Genomic DNA, 14,148 nt, shown 5'->3' with positions numbered 1-14,148 from the left:
CTAACAAGCAAGTAGACAAAGTATTCACTTTTGACAAGGTATAATTCTTTGTTTTATAGTAGCATTTTGTTCATTAAATGGATGGATGGCATGTTAAGAATGTTAGCATTAGGAGTTGTCTTAAAGATATGCTACTTACCAGGTTTTTGGCCCAAAAGCACAACAGAGATCGATATATGATCAAGCCATTTCGCCCATTGTTAAGGAAGTTCTTAATGGATTTAATTGCACTGTATTTGCATATGGGCAAACTGGTACAGGTAAAACATACACAATGGAAGGAGGAATGAGGAATAAGGTATTAACTGGTTCACACTATACACCATATCATCTTTCATATTGATCTACTCTTGTCCATAAGACTTGTTCTTTCCTTATGTTATAGGCTGGTGAATTACCAGCTGAAGCAGGTATTATTCCAAGGGCAGATCGCCAAATTTTCGATACGCTTGAAGGTCAAAATGCAGATTATAGCATGAAAGTGACTTTTTGGGAACTATACAACGAAGAAATCACTGACTTTCTAGCTTCAGAAGAGCCCTCAAAGTCTTCAGAAGAGAGACAAAAGAAGCTTGTATCTCTCATGGAGGATGGAAAAGGTTGTGTTGTAGTGAGGGATCTTGAGGAAGAAGCTGTGTACAGTAAAAACGACATTTATAACCTCCTGGAGCGAGGAGCAACCAGGAGGCGCACAACAGACACTCTATTGAACAAACGCAACAGGTAGGACCTGTTAGCTTTAATCGATTTAAAAAGTAAATGTTAAGTGACAAGTTAATGATACTCTTCTTCTGCAGCCGTTCTCACTCTGTTTTTAGCATAACTATTCATGTCAAAGAAATGACTGTTGGAGATGAGGAGCTCATTAAGTGTGGCAAGCTCAATCTTGTTGATTTAGCACGATCAGAAAATATTTCTCGATCAGGTGCACGAGAGGTATGATATTAGCATCACAAATTTGTGCTTTAAAAGCAAAATTGGAAAGCTTTTACATTTCTCTTATACTCGGTTATTCAAATAAATGTTAACTAAATGACAAATTAGCACCGGAAAAAAACAAAAAAGAACATGATAACAACTATGTTTCAATCCCAAACAAGCTGAGGTCGGTTATATGCATCTTCTGGAATGGTGGTAACAAGTCTTGTATGGATTAACCCTGATAAAGCGAATCCAACTTACAACAACTATATCTGTTTGAATTCAGGCTCGTGCAAGAGAAGCGGGGGAAATCAATAAGAGTTTGCTTACTCTTGGTCGTGTTATAACAGCTTTGGTTGAACACTTTATTCACATAGCTTAGGTTCAAGTGCAATCATGCCCCCGTGTTACTGCTCAACGCCTCGTGAGGCCGTGCTACTGCTCAAGACTGTTTGTTGAGGGATGGCCTCTCTGTTTTTTGTTGCACTATGTTTAACTGTTTAAGTGTTAAGACTGTGCAGACTTGCAGTTGGCCAGTTGCAGTGTTGCACTGTGTTTAAGTGTTAATACTTAAGGGTTAAGACTGTTTTTGTTGGACTGTGTTTAACTTGTTTAACTGTGTTTAAGTTGTTGGACTTGTTGGACTGTGTTAAGTGTTTAACTGTGTTTAAGACTTTAAGTTGTTTAATATAGTTGTGTAATCAGTAATGTGCATTGTGCAGTTGGCCAACTTTTGCCAACTACAGTATATGCCAGATTCATTGCAAATTTGCAAGTTTGTATGACATACAATATTGACATTGAGTTCAGTATACTTGCGTGCAAGGTTGCCTTTGCAAGTTGCAACTACAGATGTTATTCTTGTTTTAGGCTTTCCGCCATGTGCACATTGTGGTTGTGCAGTTGTGCACTGTTAATGTTAATATGTTATAGTGTTATATATAGAAAAACATATTCTTTTAGAGTGAAAATTTCAATTGTCCATGTGCACTGTTAGCACTTAGCATTGATTGTTTATTGATTGTTAAACCGAAACCGTACCGAACCAAAATAAGAAATACCAAACCGTACCGAAATAATTTGGTATGGTATTTGGTATACACAATCGATAAACCGAATACCGAAATACAGAACCGAAATTCTTAAATACCGAACCGAAATACCGAACGTCCGCCCCTACTTCAAATGCAGCACGATAACTATTTCTAGGGAGTCAAATAAAATTTACTCCATTTTTATTACGTTAATTGTACAGATTTTTAATACTTACAATTTGTGTTGACCTTCATTCTTCGAACCTTTCATCCATTTCGGGATCGAGAAAATGTAAAGAATTATATGACCGCTATTCTAATTTCCAATTAAGATCAAGGTGTGAGGTCAATTGTCACACTAAAGTTTATAGATACAAGGAGAGTTTGTGCCTTCTTTTTTCCTTTTCCCAAATGACACTAAAGCTTGTAAATAGTAGTAGTTATGGGTGTAAAATGGGCGAGTTAGGTCAATTTTGGGCGGGTCAAGACGGGATGAGTCAATAATTGGACGGGTTAAGATGGGTTAAAATTTGGGACATAGCCTAACCGGCCAAACTCTTATCAAACTTTACTTAATATGTGTTATTTTCTTATGAATTGTATAGTTACTAAATAAGATTTTTTTTTTCTTTTATTATAGTCACATATAACATATCAAACAAAAAAAATTATTTCTAAAATATTTTGTTAAAGTTACTCATAGATAATTTAGATTAAAAATCACCCCAACTTTAAATAAGTTGAGGTTGTTGGGTCAAGATGGGCTCAGATCAATAAATATGGTAAAAATATCACGATATAGCCAGTTTTCGGACTAGTCATTCAAAAATAGCCAGCGTTTATGAAGTAAATGAAAAATAGTCATTATTTTGCTGCAACAGAGACCGGTCCAGCATAATATATTGGAGTTTGGTGCACTTGTGTATGAACTCCAGCATATTATGCTGGAGCGGTATACTTTGCTGACTCCAGTATAATATACTGGAAACTGGAGCACCGGTGCTCCAAACTTCAGTATATTATACTGGACAATTATACTTGCTGGAACTCCAGTATATTATGCTGAAGTTCTAGTGTACTTATGCTGGAACTCCATCATATTATGATGGAGTTCAGCATACTTATCCTGGAACTTCAGTATAATATGATGGAGTTCAAACATACTTATGCTGGAACTCAAAGTATAATATACTGGCGTATTTTCCAGGTTTTGAACAGTGTTTTTGCTCAGATTTATCTTTACATGAAAAATGACTAAATTTCGATTACTTTTAAAATTAGGCTATTTTTGAACGACCAATTGTAAATCTGGCTATTTTTAAATTTCTCCCATAAATATGCGAGTCAATGACCAACCCTTGGCCGTTATTTGGGTTGACAGCCCTACTAGTAGAGATTTTTTTCAAAGAAAAAGTCATGACGTCAAACAAAGTTAAAGGTAATAAATCAGCCATAAGAAAAGCATCAAAATAAGCAAACCGAAGAAGACAAGTGCAACAAAGTGCATTAAGTTCTGTCAAAAGTATAAAAGCAGCTGTGCCTTGATTTGAGGAAATAATCACCTTTGGTACTCCTACTAAAGCACAGAGTCCCCCAAAAAAGAAAGTGAAATAAACACAACATTGTAGCATGGATTCTCCATATATCACGGCATAAAATAAAGATTTGCTTAAACTTCAACCATTGAGCCACGTGTCCAACATGCACCGACCAGGTTATAAACTTTAACCATGATCCCTACTTCACCAAATCAAATCTACGCTAATTACGTACTACTAATTATCAGCAGCTCCACCTTATCAAATTCACTTCTTTTTCGCTGATTGCCATTAATACCCCTCACACTATCAATAAATTACTATACAAAAAACACAATACGGAAATTGCAATAATAACACACACCCCACTCCTACTGAACCGGTCCCACTTCTTCACGTTACACTTCTTTCAAGTGGGGCCGACAAGTCTAAAATCGAAAATAACTTTTTAACAAGGGGTAAAACAGGAAATAAATAAATTACGAGTACCTATTACTAGCATTTATTGGATGAGAATCCAATGAGAGAATTTTTCAGGTCGAAACTGACACGTGTCCCTTGCTGTTGAACATTACCGATAATTGACAGCGATGACGACGTTGGAGCAAAAGCGAAACAGAAAGTTCCGGACGAATCAACCGGTATCAGGTAATTTTTAGCCGGTAACGGTAACTCTTTCCCGTTAGAGAAATGAAACGACACCGTTGGAACTTCCACGCTTTTCATCGATTTCAAATCATAGCATGTATCGAATAACGCCACGCCGTTAGTTGACGGCAAGTGCCTCGTTCCTTTCACGAACTCGTCACGGAGCGTGTTGTACACGTCCGTCTGAAGCCTCGTCACTGCCGTTCCTGAATCGATAATCACGCCGCCGTCGCCGTTATTGCTCACTTTGAAAGCTGAAGGAGGAACTGAAAGCAAATTTCCGGCGACGCTTAGTCCCGTTAAATCCAGGTAATAGAATGTATCGAGCTTCGAATTCCGGATTAACGGAGCAGTGATGGCGTCAGGCGATATCACTCCGCCAAACTCGAGAGTCGACGTCGAGTCCGAGTCACGGTCCACGAGGCAATAAGAGAAAGAAGAAGCATTAATTTGTGAAGGAAATGATAACGCGCCGCCGCCGAGACCTAACAATCCAGCGGCGCCGACGAATAAACCTTCGTTATTATGTCCACATCCGATAGCTACATTCTCAACCGAAGCAGAACCTCCAAAGGTAACTCTCTCCGTCACAAAATCGCCGACGGTATACGAGCCATCCCCGTAGGAGACCTCATAAAGGCACGTGTCGTTCCTACATTCAGAAACATCAAGAGATTTACACTGTTGCGTTTCACAAGTGAGCGGCGAGAATGTAGAAGACGAAGCCGGCTCAAAAATCGGATCGGCTTGCTGGTAACAATCGGCGCAAGGCGCACATTGGATCCAGTTCACGTCACTTCCAGTATCGAGCACCATGTAAACTTGACTTTGCGGGTGACCGATGCCAATTCGTGAGAAATACTCGCCGCTTCCTTGACTCGTCCCTGAAATAATCGGCCCTTCCAATTCCTCAGCTTGAAACTCGACTTCAACCGGTTTAAGATCCGATTTAGTAATCCGTCGTACAACCAGATCTACACGAGTTTGAAGCGATTTGACTCGGGCTGAGTCACGCTCCAGTCTAGCTAGTGTAAGTGAGTTGTAATCTCTATGTGAAGTACCACGTACTGATACTCGAGAATGCAGTTGAAGACTCAGTGAAGATGACGATGACGTAGAAATGACATTTTCATCTTGCTTTAGTGATTTTACAGCCTGAGACGAATCCACTGAGAACGGGTTCAGGGTTTTTTGAATGGAGGAAGGAACGTTAAGGAATGTTGTTCTTGAGGCATCTGGAGTTGTACGTGAAAGAGCTGTGACGAATAACAGAACAAGGAAGAAAATGGAGGAAGTGGAATTGGAAGCTGCCATTGTTGAAGGATGAGAGAAGGAAAGTGGAACACAGAGTGTGACTGTGACTGTGGGACTGAGCTTGGATTTATATATTACGAGGAAAGAGAAAGTTGAGAGTAGATAATTTGAAATTATAATGCTATAAACTTGAAAGAAAGTCGCGTTGGACTTGTTAGAGGAGACAAAGAAGGGCAATATGGAGAAACAAGCTTTGAATGAGGTTAGCTTTGAAGGAGTTTATCAGGTGATTATAAATAAATTTCCTAATAAACTTTAATTGACAATTTATAAAAATTATAGTAATTACTCTCTCTATTCATTTTACTTGTCCACTATTCTAAAATAAATTTTTATTTTTACTTGTCCACTTTCACTTTCGCATATCAAGAGAAAAATAATTTATTTTTTCTATTTTGCCCTTAGCATTAATTACTCATTCCAAATCATTTTCTAAATACATTAAGACTATACATTAATTAATATGAGTATCATTGTAAATTATACACTACATTTATTAAGGGTTGTGCAAAGTGAATAGTGGACAAATAAAAGTGAACGGAGGGAGTAACATATTAACAACAACAATAGCCCAGTGAGATCCCACAGGTGTGGCCGGAAGGGTAGTGTGTACGCAGACCTTACCCCTACTCCGAAGGATTAGAGAGGCTGTTTTCGGTAGACCCTCGACACAAAAAGGAAAGAGACAGTGTATCAGTAACAAGAAAGGAATCCAGAAAGATAACACTAGCAATACAATAACCAGAAAATAGAGAGCAAAGTAATAATAATACTAAGCAGTAACAAAGGCACAATACTACAGACGCAAGGGAATAAGATGTACACAAATGGACACTAAACATACTACTGCCTAACCTACGACCCTAATGAAGTATTAAGAACACAACTGGAGCCACCAACAGCCTAAAACAAAACACTATCATACTAGTCTCATATCTCCTAACCTACAACCCTAATGCTCGACCTCCACAACTTCCTATCAAGGGTCATGTTCTCGGAAATCTGCATCGGCATCGTGTCCTGCCCAATCACCTCTCCTCAATATTTTTTATATCGCCTTCTACCTCTTCTCATACCCGTCAAGGCCAGCCGTTCACACCTCCTTACCGGTACATCCAGGTTTCTCCTCCTCACGTGCCCAACCATCTAAGCCTAGCTTCCCGCAACTTGTTTTTCATGGGAGCCACGCTCACCTTCACCCGAATATTTTTATTCCTAATCTTATCCAGCCTAGTGTGCTTGCACATCCATCTCAGCATCATTATCTCTGCAATTTTCATCTTCTGAGTATGAGAATTTTTGACTGGCTAACACTCTGCACCATACAACATGGCCGGCCTAACCATTATAGATAATGTAAAAACAATTGTAGTATCGATATACTGTTTATGAAATAACTTAAATCCCTTAGGAGTCATTTGATTACTGGGATAAGAATATTAATCCTGATACAAAATTTGAAATTATAGTTATCCCATCTTTGGTTGTGGGTATTAACTAATACTAATATTAATTTTACTAAATGATTGTATTAACTATCCCATGTAAGAGGTGAGATAGATAATTCATGGTATATTCTAAAATTATATTCTCATGAGATATCCCAAAACTTTAGGGTCTGTTTGGTTCAAGGGGTTAGTTTGGTATCCCGATATAAATTTTGAGATTAAACGTATCTTGTATTTGATTGGAGTATTAACTAAATTCAGGATTATTTTTATACCAAATCTTTTATATAACTCATTCCATATAAAAGGTGAGATTGATTATCAAGTTATAATTGGGATATAGGGGTGGGCATCGGTCGGTTCGGTTCAGTTATGAATATTATCGGTTATCGGTTTATAAATATGAGAAACCGATAACAAACCGATAAGATATTGGTTATCGGTAATCGGTTATTGATCATTATCGGTTCGGTTATCGGTTTACCCAATAAAATAAAACTAAAACATATTCTGCAAATGAGAACAGTTCTGTTTTATGTTGCTTAGATATATTGGCATTCGTTCTCCTTTTCAATTGATCAATATTCTTTTAATAGAAAATGTTTCTTCTAATTGTAAGATTTTTTTGCTGCCAAAAGCACTCACATTATCTGATTGAGTAACAGGACAACCAGTTAAAGTTCCATCTTAGTGGAACTTGACTTGAGTCTTCCAAGAAAAACTTTGATCTAAAAATCAGTGGTTGAATTTGCAAGCAAAGGCAATCCATCTGGCGGAGAACTGGTGAGGGCGACAGGGTGTGAGGCGGAGAAATTGAGAAGTGAGAATTATGTATATGAAACCTTAGTATGTATATACTTAAGGATAAACTAGTAAATTAGTTAATCCTTATTGGGTTATCGGTTTACCCAATAACAGAATTGTCAAATTGAGCCCGAACCGATAACCCAATATTTATTTTTTTTACCCGTTATCGAACCCTTAACCTAATAACCCAATACCGATAACCCAATAAATAATTAACGGCTCGGGTTATCGGTTTTACCCGATATATGCCCACCCCTATTGGGATATCCTGATTTTGAACCAAATAATTCAGTATTATTTTAATGCTGTTCTTAAGCATAATGAACAGATTAAGCTTTTCATTCCATGTTTTATCGTGTCTTGCATTAAAGAGGAAGGTAAAGGGGTTTAATCAAAGAAATTAATGCGTTGTACTTTGGTAGTTGTTATAGCTTATGAATCTTTATTGACCATTAATTGGATTGTCGTTTAACAACTCATTAATCATGTCTTACTATTTCGATAACAATGTGATTTCGCCAGCCATGTCCTCAGTTTAGTAATCAAAATGTAACAATTCTTCTAGTTAAGTATGTAAAAAAGTTGATTAGGGAATAGTGTTATTGGACTAAGGTAAAACAATTTAGTCACCTTTTACTCCACCACAAAAGGATGGAATTTCAAGTATATTTCTTTATTAAGAGGATTTTGGGCAAGTGGGGTTGGTTTGATTTAGTTGAGCATATTAAGGCGGATTGATGAATGAAAAGGGGCCAAAATGTAGGAGATCCTGGAGATCAAAAGATAGCGCATTGGAATGATGGAAATTATCAAAGTGGTGAAGCTGAAGCAAAGGTCATGGTCTTTTGTTGGTAACCTAAGCATAATTTTTGTAGACCTACAGAGTAGAAATAATACCATCAAAGGATGAAAAGCAGTCTGATACCACCAAAGGATGTGGTATAGTGGATGAGGCTGCTCCTCCCTTAACCAAAGGTTTCGAATTTGAGCCTTGGGTATGGAAAAATTCTTGGTAGAGAGCGCTTCCTCCCCCCACCCCCCTCCGAATGGGGTCCTACCCGGCATGAATCTGAATATAGTCGGGCCTCAATGCGAGTACCGGATATTGGGTGGAAAACCAAAAAACGAAGAGCAGTCTAATGCACTAAATATTCTGCATTCACGCAGGGTTCGGGAAGGACCACATTTTAAGGGGTATAATGTAGATAGGATCCTAATGCAAGCATTTATGGCTACTTTTACGGCTCGAATCCGTAACTTATAAATCTTACGAAGATAATTTTACCATTGCACCAAGATATCATCAAAGTGTGTAGTGAATATTTAATATTTTAAGATTTTGAGTTCGAGTTTTAAATATATAAAAAAATATTAATAAAGAAGCGTTTTTACTCTTAGTAAACCTATTTAGCATGAATTTGAATTTAATTAGATTAGTAAGCCCCGAATATCATACGGTTAAAAAAGAAAAAAGAATAAAAATGATGTGATTTAGCTTTTTAAGACTTCTGCGGTGATTATTTTTTCAATGTGAATAATGCTTTTGATCGGCTAACCAATTTTATGTTGTGTGATGTGATGATTAGTCAAAGAGTTTAAGTGATCAACTTTTTTGACGTGAGGTTTCTCATATCTTCCTCCATAAGATTGTATTTGCATTTACATACACAATGATATATTATAATCTAAAAACTTATTACAAATGATGACTGATAGGACACATTAAACTATCTTAATTGGTCTCCCCTTGTCATTATAGTAGAAATTATAGAAAAATAAACGTGATTGGAGGAGAAAATTTTACTATAATACCAACTTTGACATTAAAAGAAGGCGCTACGTGAAGAAAAGGTGAAGTCATAATCTTACCAAATTTCATGTGAAAAATCAACATTTTAGTCTACCTTTAAACTTTGACATTCTTCTCCTATCAATTTATAGTTCAACCATTGAACGGTGATTTTATTTATGTGTAAATATAAGAAACTAATATTAGTATATATTGGAAATCTGACTCTAACTTAAAGCACATCTTAACTTTTTTTATATGTACCTATGAGGCGGAACCAAGATTTAAAGTTTATGTTTTCTGAATTTGCAATCGTATTCATAACTCATTAGTTATTGGGTTGACAATTAAATATTTATATATGTTTAATGAATTTTTTAATATAAATACAGAATCTAAGCAAAAAATTAATGGGTTCGTCCAAACCCGTAGGTAACACTCTCCCTCCGCCCCTGCCTTGCCTATCAGGAATTATAAATGTTGTATAAATATTCTGTAACAAAAGTAACAACTTAAACAAACTTGGTGGTAAGGTGCACAAATTTCGATTTTTTTTTTAAACAATCTATTTCACTAATTTCATACTAAACTTACAATAATAACAATAGTTAATTTTTTTTATTGCAACTTAAACTCTAGGATTATCTATTTTATTGCTTTTTTTCTCTATACTTAACTCACAAAGTCATTTGTACCTTTTTTGTGGCAAACCTTTATCCACGGTCCCCATAATTTAAATGGTGCACTTGAATAAGTATTTGCATTTCATTTTATTTTTTCATTAAGAAATGTTAAGTAATTAGTCCCCTTACTTTCTTACAATATCTTATTATTCTTGTGAAATAAACTATCTCTTAGTCTCTTGAAGTTGATCAATGAAACTGGATGTTCTCCCTCTTTTTTCATGTTTTCCTTTATTTCTTTCTTTTTCTTTTTAAAAATCCAAAGAAGAAAAGAAAAGATAAAGATATTACCAAAATTCCTCATTCAACGTACTAAAGTATATCTGAATAAACTTTGAAAAGTAAAAGCAATCCCTTCTGTCAATGTTCCCAAGAATCTTTGGGGTTCTGTTTTTAAGTAACACTTTGGTCCCTTGCTACTAACATTTGTGATGAAAGGGATATAATACCTTCGTTAGAGATCTCTAGTTCGAACCACAAAAATACTAAACTCTTTTGGGGTGCTTCTCCAGCCGCTTTAATGGACATAAGCGGTGAAAATTCAGACTAATCAGGACTTCAAAATGAGCATCGAACACCCAGCAAAAAACAAAAAAACACTTTGGTCCCTCTATTCTTTTCTTTACGATACAATATTGTAAAAAGTTAGTCCGCGGGGATGAACTCTTGCACTTGAAAAAGTGAACCAGTTACTTCATTAATTAAGTAGTACTATTATTAACTATGATTGACCATCTCAGGAAAGAAAAAAAGAAAAGAAAAAAGAGACACGATGTAATAGCATCAACTACACCAGACATAAATAGAGGAAGGGAAACTGATAGATTGGATTTCACTAGCTCAACTGAATTACAAGGAAATAAGAACTCAATGAAACAGTAAAAGAACGGGAGATGAGAAGAATAGAATCAGACAGGGGATGAGGAGATATCAGAAATCACATAATACTCTGCTTGCTTCAATTCTTTTGCTACTGTCACGATCCAAACTCAACCGTCATGATGGTGCCTATCGTGGAACTAGGTCAGCCTCACTTAACAAAATTCAATATAACATCAATAAGTTTGAAAACAGCAACGGAAGCATTTAACATAAAGAAAATTGTTTGAAACATAAGAAAAATCCCAAAGTGATACAATCCAGCCCAAAACCAAGGTGTTACTGAGTACACGAGCGTCTACTCGAAATGCAACCCACTACAAGGTCTAAAGGAAAATAACTCAAAGTACATCAAATGATAAAAGAGGAGAGTCAAGGCCCGTGAACACAGCGCAGCTACCTCGAAAGTCTCCAAACTCTGGAAATGCTCGATCAACAACCGTTGCCGTGAACAGAGTCGCCTGAATCTGCACACAAGGTGTAGGGAGTAACGTGAGTACACCAACTCAGTAAGTAATAAGTCCAAACTGTGGACTGAAAGATAGTGACGAACTCAACCTCACCAGATATAACAGATTAATGTGCAGAAACATAGGCATGCTTTCAAGTAAAATAGACAACTCAAAGCAATAAGGTAAATACAGATAATAGATCCGAACAGTGTAAAGTATACAACTCTGCTATCTCTACATGCCAATGCACAGACTGTATATATGCACCATGTACTCCCACTCTCAAGTGCTCAACCACTCGGTACTGTATATGGCCATCCGACCCATGGAAATCCATCCCGGAACATATACAATACTGATTGTAAGTCACCCACTACCAAGGACAAAAAGGCAATCTGTCACGACCCAAACCTATGGGTCACAACGAGTACTCGGTACCTTACTTAACCGAGTACCAGTATAACGTATCTTTCTTATTGTACTTTTATTGGCAAAAGGGTCAAACGGGTCGTCATGGGCTAACTAGAATAAACATAGGGGAGTACTCAATGTGGAACGACCAGACCTGATATAAAAACGTATACATGTAATATACGGGCCTATAAGGCCAACGTGATCATTTATAAACTCAAAACATAGGCCGGCAAGGCCATACAAGCATTCGTATACATGACATCTGTTTACAAGCCTTTAAAAGTACATACTTAACATAAAGGTCGGGACATGGCCCACTATTCCAACAATACTCAACTAAATCATACTGACCAAACAAGCAACTCCGGAGCATATGAAGTGCACCAACCTCTTCCGTTGAGTTGATAGCCTACTTGGAGGACTCTCGACCTGTCTATCGGGACCTGCGGGCATGAAACATAGCGTCCCCAGGCAAAAAGGGACGTCAGTACGAATAATACCGAGTATGTAAGGCATATAAATAAGTATATAACAGACATGGAAGAAATATAGAGTAAATGACTCAAGCTATAAGTCTGGATAACTTTGTAAATCATGAAATACTTATAGTGTCATGCATATGCGTATGAATGTCATGTCGTGTATAGGTACATATGTTCATAACATCATCAAGCCTTTGAGGGCATCCCATTATATCATCTCGGCCACTGTGGCAAATCATCAACATATACCAGCTGATCAGGTAGTGGTGCATATATAACGCCATAACCTTTTCCCATATCCCAAATATATACATATATACGCGTATATAACGCCGTCTGAGTTATGGGTCAATGTATAAATGCATGAAATGCTTAAGAAATACGTTAATAAGATTTTCTCTGAATGTCATAAAACTCTATATGCCTTTCGGATAAACTTTATCAAATACGTATTTTTCTGAGACTCGTGAGCAGAAGATATAATAATAATTCACATGGGAAATCAAGAATATAGACACCCGTAGTATTTCTATGAATAGAGTCATTTATGAAAGTTGCATATTTTGCTCGTTTCATTTGCATCATAGGGATCATGGCAAAAGGAAGAAAAGATAGCCTTAACGTACCTGGAGTAGGAAAAAATCCGTGTGATATTTTTGAGAAGGTTTACATCGTATTCCTTTAGAATTGCAAGATCTCACGTTGCTTTGAATTGTTGAAGATCCTATCTTGCATATGACTTACGTTTGAGATAAATGTTTGTAACATATAAACATTCTCGTTTTTTGAATGCACACATAAAAGGATTTTGACTTTATTGAATTGGAGAAATCCTCTAAGCTTTTGGCTAAAGAACATTACCCCTCCTCCTATACTTTGTGAATTTAGAGCATTTTATGGCTTTAGCCAAGAACTCCTTTCAAAGTGACACCTAGAAAGGTGATCTAATAGTCACTTAAAGGCTCTTATGTTGCTGCCACGTTTTGGGATAGCAATCTTATCCAAGAATTTGTTAATTAATTCCTTAATTTATTTGCTAATCCCCCAATAACCAATAACTAACAAATTATCCGCATAATTAAGAATTATCTCAATTTACTTAAAATACTACTCACGTTTAATACACTTTATACACCTTACTATCATGGTCATGTGGTACCTTGTATGGTACTAGTCCATAAATATCGGGGTATTATAGCTTAGACCGTATTTTATCCCAAAATGTCAAATTTCGACGAAATTCATTTTCTTTGATTCGCTCACCCTCTCACCTCCATGAATTTACTTATCACTTGTTTTAAATACTATAATACTTATAATCTCACAATAATCTCATTACCGAATTACTATAAATTTACCTATGGCATAATTTCACGTACAAAAATGTGGAGTGTAACATCATTTCCCCCTTTGGAACATTCGTTCTCGAATGTTGACTGATGTACTTATCATTCTCATAGAGCTCTTGCAAATACTTTAGTACTTTCCTTGCCATCTAGGCAACTATTTTGTGAATAATCCTACGGGCTAGGGCATTACCCTTTTAAGCTTCTTTTTCACACCACGACTTGTAGCCGGAATCCTTCTAATCTCGCAACTATTGCTACCTCCTGTCATACAGTTTGTATGACTCTGACTTTGTAAGTGTGCCTTATTCTATTCTTCTTTCCTTTTTCCTCCAGCTTTTAGCCAACCTCTAGGCCTCACTTTGTAAATATATACAGAGCTTGACAAGATGT

The 14,148-nt window shown here is 36.6% G+C and overlaps 2 protein-coding genes across 2 annotated transcripts; one reads left to right on the top strand and one right to left on the bottom strand.

The window, feature by feature from the left end:
• Positions 1–214: 214 nt before the first annotated feature.
• LOC104246490 (kinesin-like protein KIN-5B) lies at positions 215–1,303 on the top strand (the record flags this gene model as incomplete). The annotated part of the gene is made up of 4 exons (XM_070159898.1): positions 215–298; positions 386–723; positions 798–936; positions 1,208–1,303. Coding segments are annotated over 4 exons (657 nt in total), but the record flags the coding sequence as incomplete, so codon positions are not given.
• A 2,295-nt stretch (positions 1,304–3,598) lies between these two features.
• Positions 3,599–5,575, bottom strand: LOC104246489 (protein ASPARTIC PROTEASE IN GUARD CELL 1). Its single transcript, XM_009802301.2, has one exon. The coding sequence runs from the start codon at positions 5,453–5,455 to the stop codon at positions 3,989–3,991; it is 1,467 nt and encodes a 488-aa protein (XP_009800603.1). The 5' UTR covers positions 5,456–5,575; the 3' UTR covers positions 3,599–3,988.
• Between the last annotated feature and the right edge of the window lie 8,573 nt (positions 5,576–14,148).

Source organism: Nicotiana sylvestris, chromosome 10 (genome assembly GCF_000393655.2).
Source record: "Nicotiana sylvestris chromosome 10, ASM39365v2, whole genome shotgun sequence".
Taxonomy (NCBI): domain Eukaryota; kingdom Viridiplantae; phylum Streptophyta; class Magnoliopsida; order Solanales; family Solanaceae; genus Nicotiana; species Nicotiana sylvestris.
Note: the sequence above shows the minus strand (reverse complement) of the source record. Positions and strands in the feature narration are given on the sequence as shown.